The 16,717-nt window shown below is 43.6% G+C and overlaps 1 protein-coding gene across 1 annotated transcript in view; it reads right to left on the reverse strand.

The window, feature by feature from the left end:
- The window catches only part of ALDH7A1 (aldehyde dehydrogenase 7 family member A1), a 295,831-nt gene that overhangs the window by 73,741 nt on the left and 205,373 nt on the right, over positions 1 to 16,717 (reverse strand). Inside the window, exons 13-14 of the mRNA XM_085632694.1 lie at positions 11,904 to 12,010; positions 2,082 to 2,198 (exon numbers count right to left, since the gene is read on the reverse strand). Of these exons, the coding sequence (XP_085488820.1) occupies positions 2,082 to 2,198; positions 11,904 to 12,010 (224 nt within the window). The remainder of the gene's footprint in view (positions 1 to 2,081; positions 2,199 to 11,903; positions 12,011 to 16,717) is intronic.

Genomic DNA, 16,717 nt, shown 5'->3' on the forward strand with positions numbered 1-16,717 from the left:
GCTTCTTTGGCGTTTTGCTCGTCGCTGCTGGAGAGACAAAGGTCCTTCAGGGATTCTTGTGGTTTCTGGGTGCTGGAGAATCTTCAGTAGGAATGCAGCACAGACCTCGCAGTCTTTGACACTGTTATCTGTCAGAAGAACACAGGGTACAGACCTCGTGTGGATCCCTCTGCACGAACTTGTGGTTGCAGTTTGGACAGAATTTACAAGGGGTGTTCTCCATATCCCTTATCGGTCTCTCTCCTCTGCATTCTCTAGCCATGTGTCCTCCAGCAAAAGGCTCTCCTGCTGGGCTTGGATGCTCCTCTGGGGATTTTCTGTGCTTTTCAGTGCTTTTTTCTCTTCTCTGTAGATCTTAGAAGAATCTTTGGAACTCCTCCAATGTGCTTCGAGACCCAACAGCGGAAAATAAATTCTGACTATAGCTGCAACGCACAGGAACTGCTAGTGCGCCGTCTGACATCACACAAGGCATAGACTTAAACCAAATGGTGGTCGACGACACCACACAAAAAGAAAGACATAAGGCCAAAACACAATTCTGGAGCCAACCACTAGATGGCAGAATAGATGCACAGCATGTGAATCCAGAAAAGGATTCATACTGCAAAAATGTACCTTCCTAATCTTTGAAGAGCTGGAAAACATAGATGTTGTGACCCTTACACCTCCATCGCTAACTATGCAACTGAAAGATGAATGTAGGTCTAGGTATGTGCACCTGTTTGATACGTATTAAAATGAACAATAACAGATTGTTAGAAAAATACAATTAAACAAAATGAAGATTAAAATAATTTTTTGCTACTTTCTAACAGAAACATACTCTCAAGATTAAATTTGTTTATGTAATATAGTATGAACATAGCAATGGATAGAACCAAAGTTAAATTACCTACAGTACTTTATCCATGTTTTAAATATTAGATAGTTTGCCTGAAGATCGGCTGCAGCATTGAGCAAGAGACATGGGGAGTACCAGGGCTGAGAGAACCAGTAGATTTAATAAAAAGGGAGTCCACATAATTGACCCAGCAAAGGAAGGGAAATGACACATGGCCAACAGGCCACATCTGTGAGTGGATATTCGTTCCAACAAACTCTTCTTTTGAGCTGCAGCACAAGCCCCATACACTACGAGTCAAACCCCCAACTGATGAGTTGGGGAATTTGTTTGATTCTTGGTAGGAGTAACTGGTCACAGTCCGATCCACACACATTTTTTATAAATCTAGCATTATACAAGGTCTTCATAGGTTGATATTTGACAATTAAAGTATGGAGCTAAAACTGATAGCGTTTTTACAATATGCAGGTGGCAACTTTAGTTAAGATGGGGTTTCTAATCTTCCCCTAAATGCACTCCCAGAAAAGTCTATCTATTACATCTGGTTGTTTACTGGAGGTCTGACAAAGAAATCTAAAATAACACACCTAAGGGGGGACAGCTTGCAAATAAATTGCGCTTCTAACACCATCAAGTGTAGCACAAGTAGAGGACATTTTCGGTCAGTGGAGGTTCTCCATTAACCCTCCTTATTGAGAGTTTCTCTTCCAGTTTAGGATTGGGCCAAGCTACCAAGGGTGAGCCACAGATTCATTACAAAAACCAGTTTATCTTTCAGTAGGGTCAGACTGTTTGTACCTTGTGGGAGCTCAGTCACAGCTAATTTCAAGACTATTGCCTCTTCCAAAGTTTAACAATGCAGCTTCTTACAATTATGGAGGGTATGATTACTGCCTCCTACACTAATGCAGAATTATTTCACTGTAAATAAGAAAAGATTCTCAGATGAATTACACATTTATTCCGGACTTCCCCAAGCATGAATGCTTGAGCCAGTCCACTGGGAGTCAAAGCTTTCACCTACAGCTTGGCTAGAGATCTATGCAAAGGCAAATTAACACACTAAGCCCCTTCTATCACATTTTCTATAACTTAATGCAAGGACTGAACTATTTTGTTTGCAGGTACTTGAACAAAGCTGTTCTCTGACAAATGTTGATGTTACAACCTTATATGTTTTTGTGTACCCAAGTGAAAGAGATGTATACAAACCCATTTCATTATACAAATTTACCTTAAATTTAATAACGTAAAGAATGGGAGCAAACGTCTCAGTATGCACTATGGGTGAATCGTGGGGCAGCCCGGTCACAATTGTTGGCTCCACGTAGTTTCCTGGACGGTCTACAACCTGCAAGAGAAGCAAATGGGAGAGCAAGATTATTAGTGCTGCTACTATTTGCACATTTTTTAAAAATACCAACAAACAAATGAACATTGTTATTGAATTTGGGCATGCTCGGTTCATGTCCTTAATCTCATCTCCCAAGTTATCATGACATTAGACTCCTAGGTACCTTCTTTCTGCCAAAGATAGCCTCTACCTGGAGTACATATGGTGCAACTGTAAGAGCCAGCCTGTCTAGATATGATAAAAGGGTTTTCTCTCAGAATTCTGTTGCACCCAGTACCACCCAGCACAGTGCTGCAAGAAGGGACTGCGTTAACACCGACGGTGAACACTTCCTACTAGTGAGTACTTGAAGCTACTATGAAATGTAATAAACAGAATTAACTTGGGATACGTGGTGCAGATCTGCAGACAGCGCGCTGCTGCCACCTTATAACCATCCAGCACACCATCCTCTCTATTCTTACACACAAACCCTCATTCAGAGGAGCTAAATCAGGGGTTATATCTGAATACAATGGTGTTATTGTAATGCGGAGAGTCGGATTTAGAGAATTCTGCTTGCAAAAGATTAATAATGTGCAGAAATAAGGATTCCTCGTCTTTCTGCATTTAAAGCTGAGAAGTTACTACAAACGTTTTGCTTGTGGTAACCCCGAACTTTATCATGCTGTAACTTGGCAATGCCACATTGTAATGTGGTACCAACCGTTAACTCAGAATCGGGGAATGATTGAAATGAAGGCTAGCATGCTATCATGCAATTGCAATCCACTGTGTCTTCCAATCTGTTGCAACAGCTGTATAAACTCCTGCACAGTATGTTCTTCTCAAGTGAGAATTTCATATTTGCATGCTATGCAACTTAACGTGGCATAAATCTCCCCATCCACCATCATGAACTCAACATAAATTCACAATATGCATGAATTGTCTTCTTCTCCACTGAGGAAAGAGAGGGTGCTCGAAAGAAGAGAAAAAGTGTGCATGTGTATAAAAAACGTAAGTGAGAACTCTCCATGTTCCATAAGTATGCAGATCTCAAACTGGAAGGGTCAGGGTAAGGTACATGGAGAGCAGTCTTGTTTCTAAGGACATTTCTTAATACCTCCCTTTTGTTCACTTTAATAAAGGGGGGCACCTTTATTTAGGTAAGCCGCCATTCATCTTCTCAACCAACATGCTGTCAACGGCGTACAAAACAAGCATGAACTTTAAAATATGAGCCAGATACCCAAAAAAGTGACCTACATTTGCAAATCAGGCCAGTTTTGAACTTGTAAAGTCACACTGCATGTGCATTTTGCAAATTATGAGAAAATGAATGAATTTGTGTTTGCTGCAGGCAATGCTGGTGGGAATATATGGCAAATCAACAGTAACAAGCACTGGCAATGCCAATAGGTCTGGCTTTATAGAAACGTTGTATGGTAATGTGAAGGATTTCAAGTAGATTGCATGGCAATAGACATGCATTTGTGTGGAAGCAAAGAACTGTATGATAATATTGGCGTAGGTTAAAAGGTCAGGTGACGGCTGCACTGGTAAACAGACTTAAAAATCTATGTAGGTTAATGACTGCCCTCTTCCCATCTGTGCTGCTGCCAGAGAAAACACCATAAATTACCTACCAAAACACTTTAGCAGCATTACAATGCCATGTATGTACCCTTGAAAATTCAAGCTAATTCAGCTGATAAACCAAATGATCCCAACTGTGCGGCTGGCAAGCACACAGCAACTGGCCAATCAAACCATGCACTTGTGGCTCCCAATATATGGGCGAAGCAAAAGCCCCTCTCCTGGTGATTCTCATATGTCTGGTAACAGCTGCGCTGTCAAGTCGACGGTATAAACCAGGCCCACAAACTGCAAAAACCAGCCACATAGACCTATCAGACCAGCCCTTGTGGCAATGTCAGATTGCTCTATTGACCAGTCGCACCCTGCATGCTAGTGCCGGCAAACCGCTGTACTGTACATCTCTGAACATCAGTAAGATGCTGCGGAACAGCAGGTGAAATACAAGTGCTGCTGCATGTATTCCTTGGTCTTAAGGAGGGGCAGCTCGAGAGCCTATGGCATTAAGTAACTGGCTTTTTAGACCATGGGTTTGTGGTTTGCAGAATCTGAAAATCAGCTCCCCATAGCCAGGCAGACAATGCTCGGTGTCTATGGTACCGCTTACTAATTATGAAATGCTGAGTGCTGCAAGTGTAGTAAGTGGCCATTTTCTGGTTTAGTCCTGTTGGAATTCTGCGCTAATGTTTAAAGTGGATATTCCACGATGTGTGCAGAATTATTACACTGTGTAGGACATGCAAAATTAGTAATTCCAAAGAACATTATATCTGATTTTTATTTGCAGACATGCATTTCTTGCCCTCGTGAATTTAATGTTTGTTTATTCCTCCGTTTTAGACCAACAATTTAAGTCCTTCTACCAACCCCAACCACCTCTCAAGTAATTTCATTTTTCAAAACTATATGCGGCTCGGATTAATATGACGTCAGTGGTACCTAGTGTAAAAATATGCCATTACTTTTTATTTTTATATAGGCATAAAACCTTACATCCCAACGTAAATGGGTTGGACAGAGCACATTTAACATATTGAAACAGGTTTTGAAAAATGATATTGCCTCACCAAGGGATTATTGTATATTGGTTGCAGAATCTGTCAATCGCCCACATTTATGTCTGTCTACTTCAATGAGCTAAAGTGGTGGGGAGGGTGTAGAATGAGGAGTCAAACCTATCCAAGGAAGGGCAGTTATGAAGAGGGGGCAGGAGTTATTCAAATCCATAGGAAGAGCAGAACCAGTGCGTGTGTCTGCACGGCTCTAAACTTTACGTGATCTAGTCCCTGGTGAAGTTCCAACATGTGGACTCCGTGGGTGTGCCAGTATCTGTGCCCACAGCACTGCACCCATGGGGTCAGCAGGTTTCTGGGAATCCGTAAAAAAGTGGATAGTCTGGTGGAAGCTTTTTTGGTCAAACACAGAATTTTCAATTCTGTATTTGTAATGTTATGTGTATCTGTAAGGCGCACTATCATCTGCAAGGGTTTCCTGGGGCTAAGTCGGTATGCGTGTCGAGTCTTGCCCATGGTAGTTTGGTAAACTGTAAAGCTGGGTCGCCCGCTTCTTGCGGAATTCAAGAGAGGAGGAGGCTCTGATGTGGAGTGGGAAGTCATTCCACGCTATAGGTACGAAGTAAGAGAACACCCGTCCTCCTGATCTGGTTCTGTGTATGTGTGGGATGTGTGCAAGTAGCAGCCCTGCAGAGCCGTGGTGTCTGGGTGGTTGGTGGAAGGAGATGCTTGATGAATAGGCAGTGTGAGGATCTCTTTGTGCCACACCACTTCAAGCCAAAGATTAGGAGGGCACACATTTTCGCCTTCTTAAATGTAATCAGTGTTTGAATGGGCTATTCCAAATGGGCATTTTTCTGTGTTTGAAGCAGGACTTTAGCTTCTTATGGAACAGTCCAGACTTTTCTTGAGACAGAAGGAGAATTCAAGTCTGGAACTACATGAAGAAGACACTTCAAAATATTCTGACCAGTGGCATGAACGATACACCCATATTGAAGATACCCCTCAGATTACATCACATCTGTGAATTTGGGGGAGCGGTCCCCAAAGAGAGTAACCCGCTGAAAAGTATACAGGCGGGATCTTCCATTACAAGAAGAACGGTCTCGGCCTTTTAAGGATACAGGATAGACCCGTTCCAGTCCCGTCGGTATACCTTCAGAAATGTTGCTTAGATAAGTGACCACTAACTTCTTTGCGCCTCTCCAAATCCATTTTCTCCACCTGTGGGTTTCAGTCGCCTACACATCGAGCGAATATCAGAGATGATCTGTACTGCTTTGTAAAGTTCAGTCGTTGGCATTTGAAACAATATCACGAGAAAAGGGCTCTTTCTAGAACTATGATTTTGACTCCTACCATAAACAAAGATCCAATTCGATCCATAGTCCCCCCATCTCTCAAAAGCGCACGCTTTATTATTTAATTTTGCAAAATAACTTCCTTTCTTCTTGTTAGAAAAAATCATCTATTTGTGGACTGGGATTTAGATATATAATTTCCATATTTTTCAGTCATCCTTTTCTAAGAATCACAATATAATGTGAAAGTGTGGCAAATATATCTTAGCCTCGACCAGTAGATGGAGCCACAGACTGGAGCATAAGACTCGAACTGTCTCGATAAATATACATGCTAGCAACTCGCTCCCAATATTCACTTCCACCATCCTCGTTAAAAACACTATGGACTGTGAAGAAAGGGCCAAAGCAAACTATTTGTACCATGTTTGCTGCCGGTGTAATAGGGCGTAAACTGTATTTGAACCAAGGCGAATGGCACAAACATTTCACATTATGAAAATAAAAAGCGGAGACTCCATGTTTTCCATTTTTCAGCTGTGAAAGAGGGACTAGGTTTGCGGAAAATCAGTCGACTCCATTTTATATTACATTTGTAGAAAAATAACGAGGAATCATCTAGTTATGTTTTTTGAAATAGCTGCTCTTGAACCAGGGCTAATTTGTTAGGCACCCGTAGAATTTTTTTTTTTTTTTTTTTTTTTTTTTTTTTTTTTTTAACAACTATGTATATATCTTGCATTTTAAACAGGACAACAATACCCACATGAGTAGAATGTGCTGCGGGGACAGCAGAAGTAACGAACATGAATTTGCAATATATGATAGGTGCAAAATCAATCATCCTATGTAATTTCTTCTGACCCCCATAACCATAAGACCACTCGATCGGATTCGGACAGCCCACCATAGACTCCGGTCTCCGATACCAAGCGTGGCAGCAAGCAGTGCGTCTGGCCAACCTATGGCAGTGCAGTATGCGCGAGAGCCCGGCCTGCAGGCATTCCCGCCAGTCTGCCCCTTTCCAGTCCTTGAGAAGCTTCAACAGATATCCTTTCAACAAACACGGCAAGTGAGCTCGGGGGTCAGTTAAATTTCTTTAGCGAAGCTACCCAGTTTGTCAGGTACACGATAAGTTTCCTATTTTTCCTGCGAGGTTTCATCAGGCTCTGTTCCGCCGTGGTCCGTTCTATCAAGTCCATAACTGGGTGGGGGGGGAGGGGGGGGGGGGGGGGGGGGGGGTTAGTGAACGGCTGGTAGCCGTTTGGCTAACTTTGCCCCTCCCAGAGCCGATCAGACACATTCATATTGGTCGCCTTTTATCCGGAGCAAATCGCAACAGACAATATTTGCAGATTTCCCCTCACTTCTAATCAATAACTTTAAAATTGGAGACAATTTCATTAAATGTGGAGAAACTCGGGTCCCAGCTCCTGGCATCGTGGGCAATTCGACGAGGGCTAGGAGCACAGGCGCTGGAAGGAGGTGTGATCCATGCTGGAGTTCAGAAAGTAAATGAGCTATAATGATACCTTTACATTTTGTTTTTATCTCGTCATATTTGCTGTGCGTTCAAAAACAAAGGTCAAATATCAGGGTATGTCTCAGGACAAAATAGATTTTTCTTAAAAATGGAGTGCGGTTTACTTTACTTTCACTGAGTAAAAAAGGGAGTGTGAAAGGAAAGACTATAGGATGGCAGTTATCTTTTTTTTATATCTTTATAACACAACATTTAAATACCTGCAAATGAACTGTACAAATATTTCAAAACATAGTTGAGAAAGTACAAATGTAATTCTATAATATTTGTAATTCTGAACTGTGATGAAAACAAAGATTTAATAGGATCAAAAGAAATTACGACATTTTACCTGGTGATGTGCAAATTATAAATTTTTTGCTGAAACTCAATTTCCACACATCATTCGTGTGTGATATCATTTTATCAGTTAAACACATTTTGTTGCCAAATCAATGGGAATTTTTTTTTTTTTTTGTAAATGGTTATTTACCCCCACACCATGCTTTTGTAATATTTCTGCGACATAATAATCTAAAATGCACCATTGGCTACATACCACACCCTACACGCTTGCTGAGTGGGCATGGCTCATTTGTTACACTCGTTCTTTGTGTGACACCTTAATTTGTACAATCTCGATAACTTTGGTGATGAAACATCGAGAAGATTGTCAACAAGCAACTGACCTCCTTCCTCGAAAAGAACAACAATCTTGACCCGTCCCAATCTGGTTTCCGCAGCAACCACAGCACCGAAACAGCCCTCATCGCCGCCACCGACGACATCAGGGCCATGATGGACAACGGAGAAACCACGGCCCTCATCCTCCTGGACCTTTTGGCCGCCTTCGACACCGTCTGCCACCACACCCTCCGCACACGCCTCCACAACGTAGGGATCAAAGCACTGGACTGGACCACCTCCTTCCTCACCGGCAGAACCCAGATTGTCCGCCTCCCCCCATTCCGCTCTAAAGACACCAAGATCATCTGCGTCGTACCCCAAGGATCGTCCCTCAGCCCGACACTCTTCAACGTCAAATGGCACCGCTCGCCAACATCGTCCGATCGCACAACCTCAACATCATCTCATACGCCGAGGACACCCAGCTGATTCTCTCCCTCACCAAGGCCCCACCACTACCAAATCCAACCTCCACGAAGGAATGAAGGTCATCGCCGAATGGATGATGAACAGCCGCCTGAAACTGAACTCGAACAAGACGAAGGTCCTAATCATCGGATCCACCCCCTCCGCCTGGGACGACTCATGGTGGCCGGCCACACTAGGAGCTGCACCGACGCCCACTGACCATGCACGCAACCTGGGAGTCATCCTGGACTCCGCGTTTTCAATGACCCAGCAAGTAAACGCTGTCTCCTCCTCCTGCTTCAACACCCTCCGCATGCTCTGCAAGATCAACAGATGGATCCCCACCCGAACCAGAAGGACAGTCACCCAGGCACTCGTCAGCGGCAGACTGGACTATGCAGGAACCTCAGCTAAACTCCAGAAACGACTACAACACATACAGAACGCCTCCGCACGCCTCATCCTCGACATTCCCCGCCACAGCCACATCACAGCCCACCTGAAAGACCTGCACTGGCTTCCCGTCAACAAGAGGATCACCTTCAAGCTCCTCACCCACGCTCACAAAGCACTCCACAACACCAGACCAGCGTACCTCAAACGACTCACCTTCTACTACCCGAACCGCCAGATTCGCTCCGCTGACCTCGCCACCGTCCCCCGCATCCGTCGAGCGACCGCCGGTGGCAGATCGTTCTCCCACCTCACCGCAAAAACCTGGAACACCCTCCCCACCCACCTACATCAGACCCAGGACCTGCTGGCCTTTCGGAGACTCCTCAAGACCTGGCTGTTCGAGAAGTAGCAGCACCCCGCCCCCCCCCCTCCCCAGCACCTTGAGACCCTCACGGGTACGTAGTGCGCTCTACAAATGAACTGAATGATTAATACCAGTGCCCCCACTTGGCAAACTGGTTCAGCACAGCTGGCTCAGACCAAGTCCCACCCAGCTTGAGGGATGTTAGGTAGGTTTTATGTAGCTAGTTATTAACTAAAACCTTGCGCTTCTAGATATCCTTGTAATCTTGCTACACGTTTGGTCGCATGCATGGTCCGCGAGTGGCTCCCAGCATTCCGAAACTCATCTATACTTAGCTTCAGCACCACTGCATTCGTTGCCCCGGTGAGAGCGCCCAATACAGGTTAGCCACAAGTTTCCCCTCTTACACTAAACTAAAAGTTTACGGTTATAATGTATGGTCTGATCAGTACCATTCCCGAAACATTCCCGTGGTTCAGCAAGTGTGACAAATTCGCCATCAGAGTTCACACCCTTCTCTCTCCATCACACCATGGACGTATCCTGTTCATCTTTCAATAGGGTCAAATGGGCCACTGTTGCATTCCCGTCAAATGGGGATTTGTTTTATGTCTGCCATCACAACTCTGTCCAATCCTCAGAGAATTTCAAAATATCCAATCTCCCCCACTACAGCTACCTGATCAGACCAATGAAGCGGATTTCATTCTCAGAATAAACTGTGGGGGAGAAGGAACAAGTATTCCACAAAAACATACAGACAGCGGGTCAAAACCCCCCCAAAAACATTTTGGCTAGGGACACTCTACCTATGACCAACAGTGGCAGTGTGTTTGGAAATGCGATCAAGCATTTCAAACCATTTACTACATAGCCTATAGTAATACTGTGCTTCACCATCATGTGTCACTTAGATGTGAAATATCGGAAGCAGGTAGTGTCCCGCCTGAGGTCCACCACTGAGTAGGTATACTCGTTCAATCCTTCAAACCCGCCCAATGAAAAACATTAGCTCTACTGGTGCGCAATTCCAACACTTCACCAAACCAAGTCAGCCTTTTTAAGAGAATTGGGATTGTCAGCACAGGATCCCTCTAGTATACAACAGTATCATCAGCATAAACAGATGCCACATGATTCCATGTCAAACCCCAGTCTCAGCACGCCCCTTACAGATGACAACAGCCCAGCAGTGGAACACTAACACTGGGAGAAGAGGCGAGAGGGGACACCCCAGCCTCATTCCCGGTTAGAAGGTCCAGCTTCTGGAGCTCTTCCATTCCACCATGACTCTAGCAGGTGTGCATGACAGCTTAACCCAGTTCAGAGACGTTTACCCAACCTGTGTGCGCTCTAGGCCCTTCCACACATACTTCCACCCAATAGTACAAAACGCCTTCTCGATATCCTGCACCGCTAAGTAATACTGACCTTCCATTGACAAGCTATGCGTAAGGCGTCCAAAGTTATACAACACACGTCTATGGGGAATAAACGCTCATCGGTCACCATGCCCTAGCTGTTCTACAACAGTCACCGACCTATTTGCCAAGATTTTACTTTAGATGTGTGAATGTGTTCTAACATCAGTGGTATCCCTGTCTGGTTTTTTGGGGGATTTAATTAATCAACGCCTCATAATGGCCAGCAGATGAAGTGTGTCATATGCCTCCTGGAATACTTCCGATAGCCTTTCAGGTAGCATCCTCGAAACTGACTTGTACAATTCAATAAGGAAGCCTTCACTGTGCAGATCCTTTTCCTTTTGCATGTTCTTTATAGCTGAAAGCAAGTCTGCCCTGGTCAGTGGGGGCATCAAGCATGTCTCTTTGCTCCACCGACAGCCATGGTAGGGTATGTTCTTCAGGGAACATCTAGAGCCGGTGCCATTTTACCCATTCTGTACAGCCCAGCTAGATGAGAGTAGGAAGTCTTATTAATGCCTATATGGGTGACAAAGTTCTCCCCACTATCAACTTTCACAAACGTTATTGAGATCTGGAGATTCTCTCTTTAGCACAAAGGCAACAGTTGTCCTGTTTTGTTCCCCTCTTAGAAAAGCCACTATTTGTATATTGTACTAGTAAGCCTATCAAGTGCATCCCATGTGTTGTCCCCTTTCATCTTGTTTGTGCCACCATACCCAGAATCTTCTCTGGGTGGAGAACTACTTCCTTCTCAAGCTCTGACATTTCCTTCGAAACCCTACATTGGTCTAGGACACTTCCTTGCTGGAGATGTACAGCTTCCTCTCATACAAACCTCAGCATACAAAGGCCTGTTAAGGTATTTCTAACTGTCCGACCTCTCCACTGCCTCCGAGATCACCAGTCTAGAATACCTCTTTGGTGAAAAAGTGTTCTTTCCAAGGTATTTGAGGGTTGAACAATCATGTCCAACATGATCAGCATGTATAATAGCAGTCATTACCTTCCCACCGTAGACCACCGCGCCACCTTCCTGCTTAGCGTGTTCTACAGCACCCAGGAACATCTCTACGGCATGCTTGGTGTGGAGAGGACCATACAAAGTGTCCGCTGAAAGACAAGAAACAGAAAAGTTAAGTGATACCCAGCAGGTAAAGGATCCAGCCACCAGATTCAGGTTCCGAGTGTCTAATGGACAAACGTGTACTTTCCAAAGAAATTGAGAATCAGAAGAATGTGTTTAAAATAAATGAAAAAAGCTTTGTAGACGCCAATAGATCTCGCTGGCGTGTGTCTCTACCTCGGCTGAATTCAAAATGTAGATTAGGCCTTTCTCCACAGAGACACAGCCAGTGGTGACCAGGTCATAGCACAAACGGAGGGAGGGTGTGGGGGGGCTACAGGGTGTGAGGGAAAAAGTGCTATGACCTGGCCAGCACTGGCCATTTCAGGTTTCTTTATTTAATGCGTGGAAGGGCGAACCAGTGGGTGGGGGTTAGAGGGGAGAGCGTGCAAACCACATGGACAGTGGGTAGGATGGGAGAGAGAACAACAATGGACAGCAGTCGGAGGAAGCAAAAAACCAAACAGAGGGAGGGGGCAAGCAACAACAAGAACAGGGGCTAGGGCAAGCAGCAGACATTGACAGCGTATGGGGCAAACAAGACAGACTGACAGCGGGTAGAGGAAAGCAACAAAGAGGGACAGTTGGACAGTGCAAGCAACAGTGTCAAGTGTAGGAGGGAGGGCGGAACTAAAACGGACATGAGACAAGAGAGCCAGTTGAAAAAGAAGCACTTTGGCAGAATGCTCAAATGCAAAGAAAAAGTAGCGCCTAACAAAAAGAGCAGTGGAAGGAACAAGTAATGCTTCCATGCTCCAGGAGAGGAACAAACATGAAAAGCAAAGAAATGAGTGACCATGAAGACAACCCATAGTAAGCACTGTATAGAGAACTAAAGATCCTGCAAGTGCTGTCGTAGGCGAGACCTATAAAAGCACTTGCACAGGAACTACATTCAGAGGCATCATGTGCAACTAACGAATGTGCAAACAAACATCACGAAGGTCTGCTTTATCAGGAAATATTTAATCTTCTGAAAGATTCTGATCTGAAGCTGCTTCTCAATCAACAGAGTGGACAGTTGAGCACAGAATATTTTAATCTATCGTACACCATCAATTGAAATTAGACAGCAAAGGTGATGTGCAGATGGTTTGGGAAGGGAGAGTGTGAGAAGTTTCCATTTCCTTTCATTTTTCTCCCTCCTCTTATTTATTTCAAAAAAAGGAGTAAGACCCTGATTCTATGACCCCTCCCCTGGTCTTGGCTTTTTCCATGTATTTTTTCTTTTTACATGAGCCTCGTTTTGCCATTTGTGCTTCAGCCCCATTTAAAAAAAACTTTTTTTTAGTCAGTTGTTCACACTGCATTTTACCTCTTCTTTTGACCACTTCTCCATCTATGGGTTGCTTTCAGAATAGTTTTATTTTTTAAACTACTTTTTAATTTTTTTTTCAAAAGATATGTAATTTGAAGTAAATTAGTCAGAGTAATTAGTTTTAATTTTTACTTCTTTTTTTTATTTGAAAAAAAAGTGTATATTTTTCAAAACACAATTCTCTTTAATGGGGGGATTCCTCCATTTTCTTCTCTTCCTCTCTCTGGACTCCCCCTCTTATACCATCTTCTACAAGAAGGGTTGTCATCAACAATGCCACTTGAAGGATGTCAAGAACATGTCATAAGTGATGGGATATGGAAGGTAATTTGCAGTGCATGGTGAGGGTGTGAGTTATGGTTACTTTAAGGCAAGAGTTCTAGTTACTCGAGATAACAAACTTGTCAATTTTAGTGGTTTTGTTAGTTTAAAATGCTGTTTCATCCGACATTTTTACCTAACTAGAACGTCCCTACAACCTTTGTTTTTTTCAGTGAATTTCTAAGGTTGTTTTTAATGTAAAGTGAGATATTATTACTGTAAGGAAATGCTTTTTTTGCATGATCATCCTGAAATTTTGGACTGATGCTGCGGTTTTTATTACTCTGACATTGCACTGAGGACTGATAACGAGGCATCAGGGCCAGTGTTGTTACCCCCCCAAAAGTGTATGTTGGATTGTCTTATACTCAATTGGCTTACATGCAAGTCCCTAGTATATGGTACCAGGGGTACCCAGGGCCTGTAAGTTGCAGTGTCCCTCATGGGCTGCAGCACTTATTGTGCCACCTACAGTGTGGCAAAGTAAAACATATCACCCAGCCCGCCACTGCAGACTGGTAGAGCAATTTTAAAATGCTAAGTAGACTTTGCCATTTAAACCAAAGACAAAGTGCAGACCTCCTTTTTTGATGTATATAATTCATCTCTAAGGTAGTCCTATCGAGCCCGAAGGCAGGGTGCCATATATTAAAAAGTAGGAAATCACTTTTTTTGTATTCTAACAGTGAAAGAAAACACCCAAAATTGGCGGTTTTATTGTGGAAAGGCAAGTAGCCCACATTGGCGCCTTCAAGGTTACACGCTGGCAACTCAGCTGTGCTAACTCTTGAATGGTACTACCAAAGCTGGTACTTCAAGGTAACAAAATAATTCTTACATTAAATTCAAATTGATGCCCAAATCGAATTGAATGTAACTTTTCAGTAATAGCAACTTTTAGATAGATAAATAATACACATTGCAGGGAATCATCATTAGGTGGAAAGGGATCAAGTAGTCCATTGACTTAACCACTGCATCCTCCAAAGGCACTTCCTGGGCATAAATATGGAACCCTGGCACCTAGACCTCAGATCACATCTGGACTGGAAAGAGGACTGAAGGACTGCCCAGCTGCTTCCTGGACCCGGCAAGAGAGGCTGACTAAAAGCTGGACTGCACCTCCTGATCCTTGGGCTAGCAAAAAGAGGACTGTGCCTCTGGAGCATGGCTAGAGGAAAAGTTGGCTGGCTAACTTCCTTTTCCCAGCTACAGGGCCGCAACAAATTGAAGAAGTCAGTCTGGTTAGTCAGTAACCATCACTGCTTGATTGCCACAGACGTGCAGTCAAGGAGACCGTGTCTTAATGCTCAAACGTTGCACCGGAGTCTTCTGGATCCGGAAGAGTCATCGGAGTGCAGTTTGGCTGTCCGAGATGGACATTATACTCCACAAAAGAAAACAGCTGAGCTTGGTGTGCTCTGAGACCAGTAGTCAAGTGGCAACTGAACTTTTGCTGGACCCACCAGGACTTCGAGGGACATAGACCCCTGTGGCCAAAGTAGCCCCACCAGGACCGTGGACCGAAGAGTAGCCTCAGCAAGACCCCTGCCGACTGCACAGCATCCTGTATCCCTTGCATTAGGAGCACTCCACTAACTGTGGAATTATGTTTTTGGCCCCAAGGGTATGCATAGCATTTAACTCACAAACTTTGTTTTTCAAATCATTCGTCTACAATGAATCCATCAGCAGATTTCACTATATTGTTTAATGCCCGATATAGTCCTCATCATTATATCCATACTGTACACATCTTTCCTCACTGCTGCTAGCAGTAGTGGCTCTATCCTACTGAGAGGTATTAACCTCTCAAGCTGATCTAATAGCTATACTTGATTAAGCATTTTGAGGAATAATGGGGGTTGGGCCATTGGACCTGAGCCAGATGTACTCCTTTCATTTGGTAGGAAACACATGGTTGACCAGAAAACATTTATCTCATTATAGAAGCTTCTGTTCTCTGGTGTCCGGGAGTTCATTTCTATCCTGCCCACTCTTCATTGTGAATGGGTCATCACTGAGGCAGCTCATGGATTACCTTGTCAGTCATGCAGTATGTGGATATAACTAAAATACTCTATATAGCTCCTCATTTAATTTGGCCAATACATTGATCCCAAAGTAAAAGTAACACCTGTGAATAGGTTTGATTCCAGGTCAACAATACATTTCCAGACATGGAAAGTAGCTGTTATTATTTCTGTTACCCTTCAAAAAGCAATAGATTTTTTTGTATACCTTAGTTACAATTACTCAAGCTCTCCTGGCATGTTGTAATACATGATTACCTCATCAGCCGTTTTCTTAATCACAGGCCCTACATCACAAGGTTGGCCTAGCTCAATGGCAATCTCCAATTAAGTCCAGTCACAATAGACATTTGAATACATTAAATGGGTGGAAAATAGGAGATAGAAAAGATTGCTTCTTTGTAACATGAACAGCAAGAGGACTAATGGACTCACGAGTCATCCGACTGGTGGAGTAGAGCAAGGTGGTGAGCAGAATACCCAAGATCAGAGACATGACCTGGCCTACATGGCATCCTGCAATCATTGAGCTGAAATGGACTACCTTCCTGAAAGCGGATACTAACTGGACTGAACCAAGACGTCTGCATCCTTGCTGTAGATGTAACTTGCCAAATTAGGAGTGTGGTTCCTTTGTGAATAAAGTGGTCAGTTGAACTTTTCCAAAGAGTTTGTCTACCTGCCACCATCTTCCCTTAAATTCAACAATTGTCCCTCATTTTGTTATAATGCACACATCCTTTAACACAGACTTTCACTGTAAATCAGATCTTTTCAGGTATCACTCCGTTTTGGCAGATACTGAAGCATATGTTTGTTATATAGGTCTAGTTGCCCGCTATTAACTTTCTTGGCCACAAATATCTTTTGGCCACAAAAATTCCACTTAATCTGACAGCTTTATGTCTGGATTCTGCTAAGTATCCCACATCGAAGCAATTCTATTTACTGTGAAAGAATGGTAAACTTCAACAAAATGTTCATAAGCATTTTGACTCCACACCCATTTATAATTACTATAC

The sequence above is a fragment of the Triturus cristatus genome, chromosome 2_1 (assembly GCF_964204655.1).
Source record: "Triturus cristatus chromosome 2_1, aTriCri1.1, whole genome shotgun sequence".
In the NCBI taxonomy this organism is placed as follows: domain Eukaryota; kingdom Metazoa; phylum Chordata; class Amphibia; order Caudata; family Salamandridae; genus Triturus; species Triturus cristatus.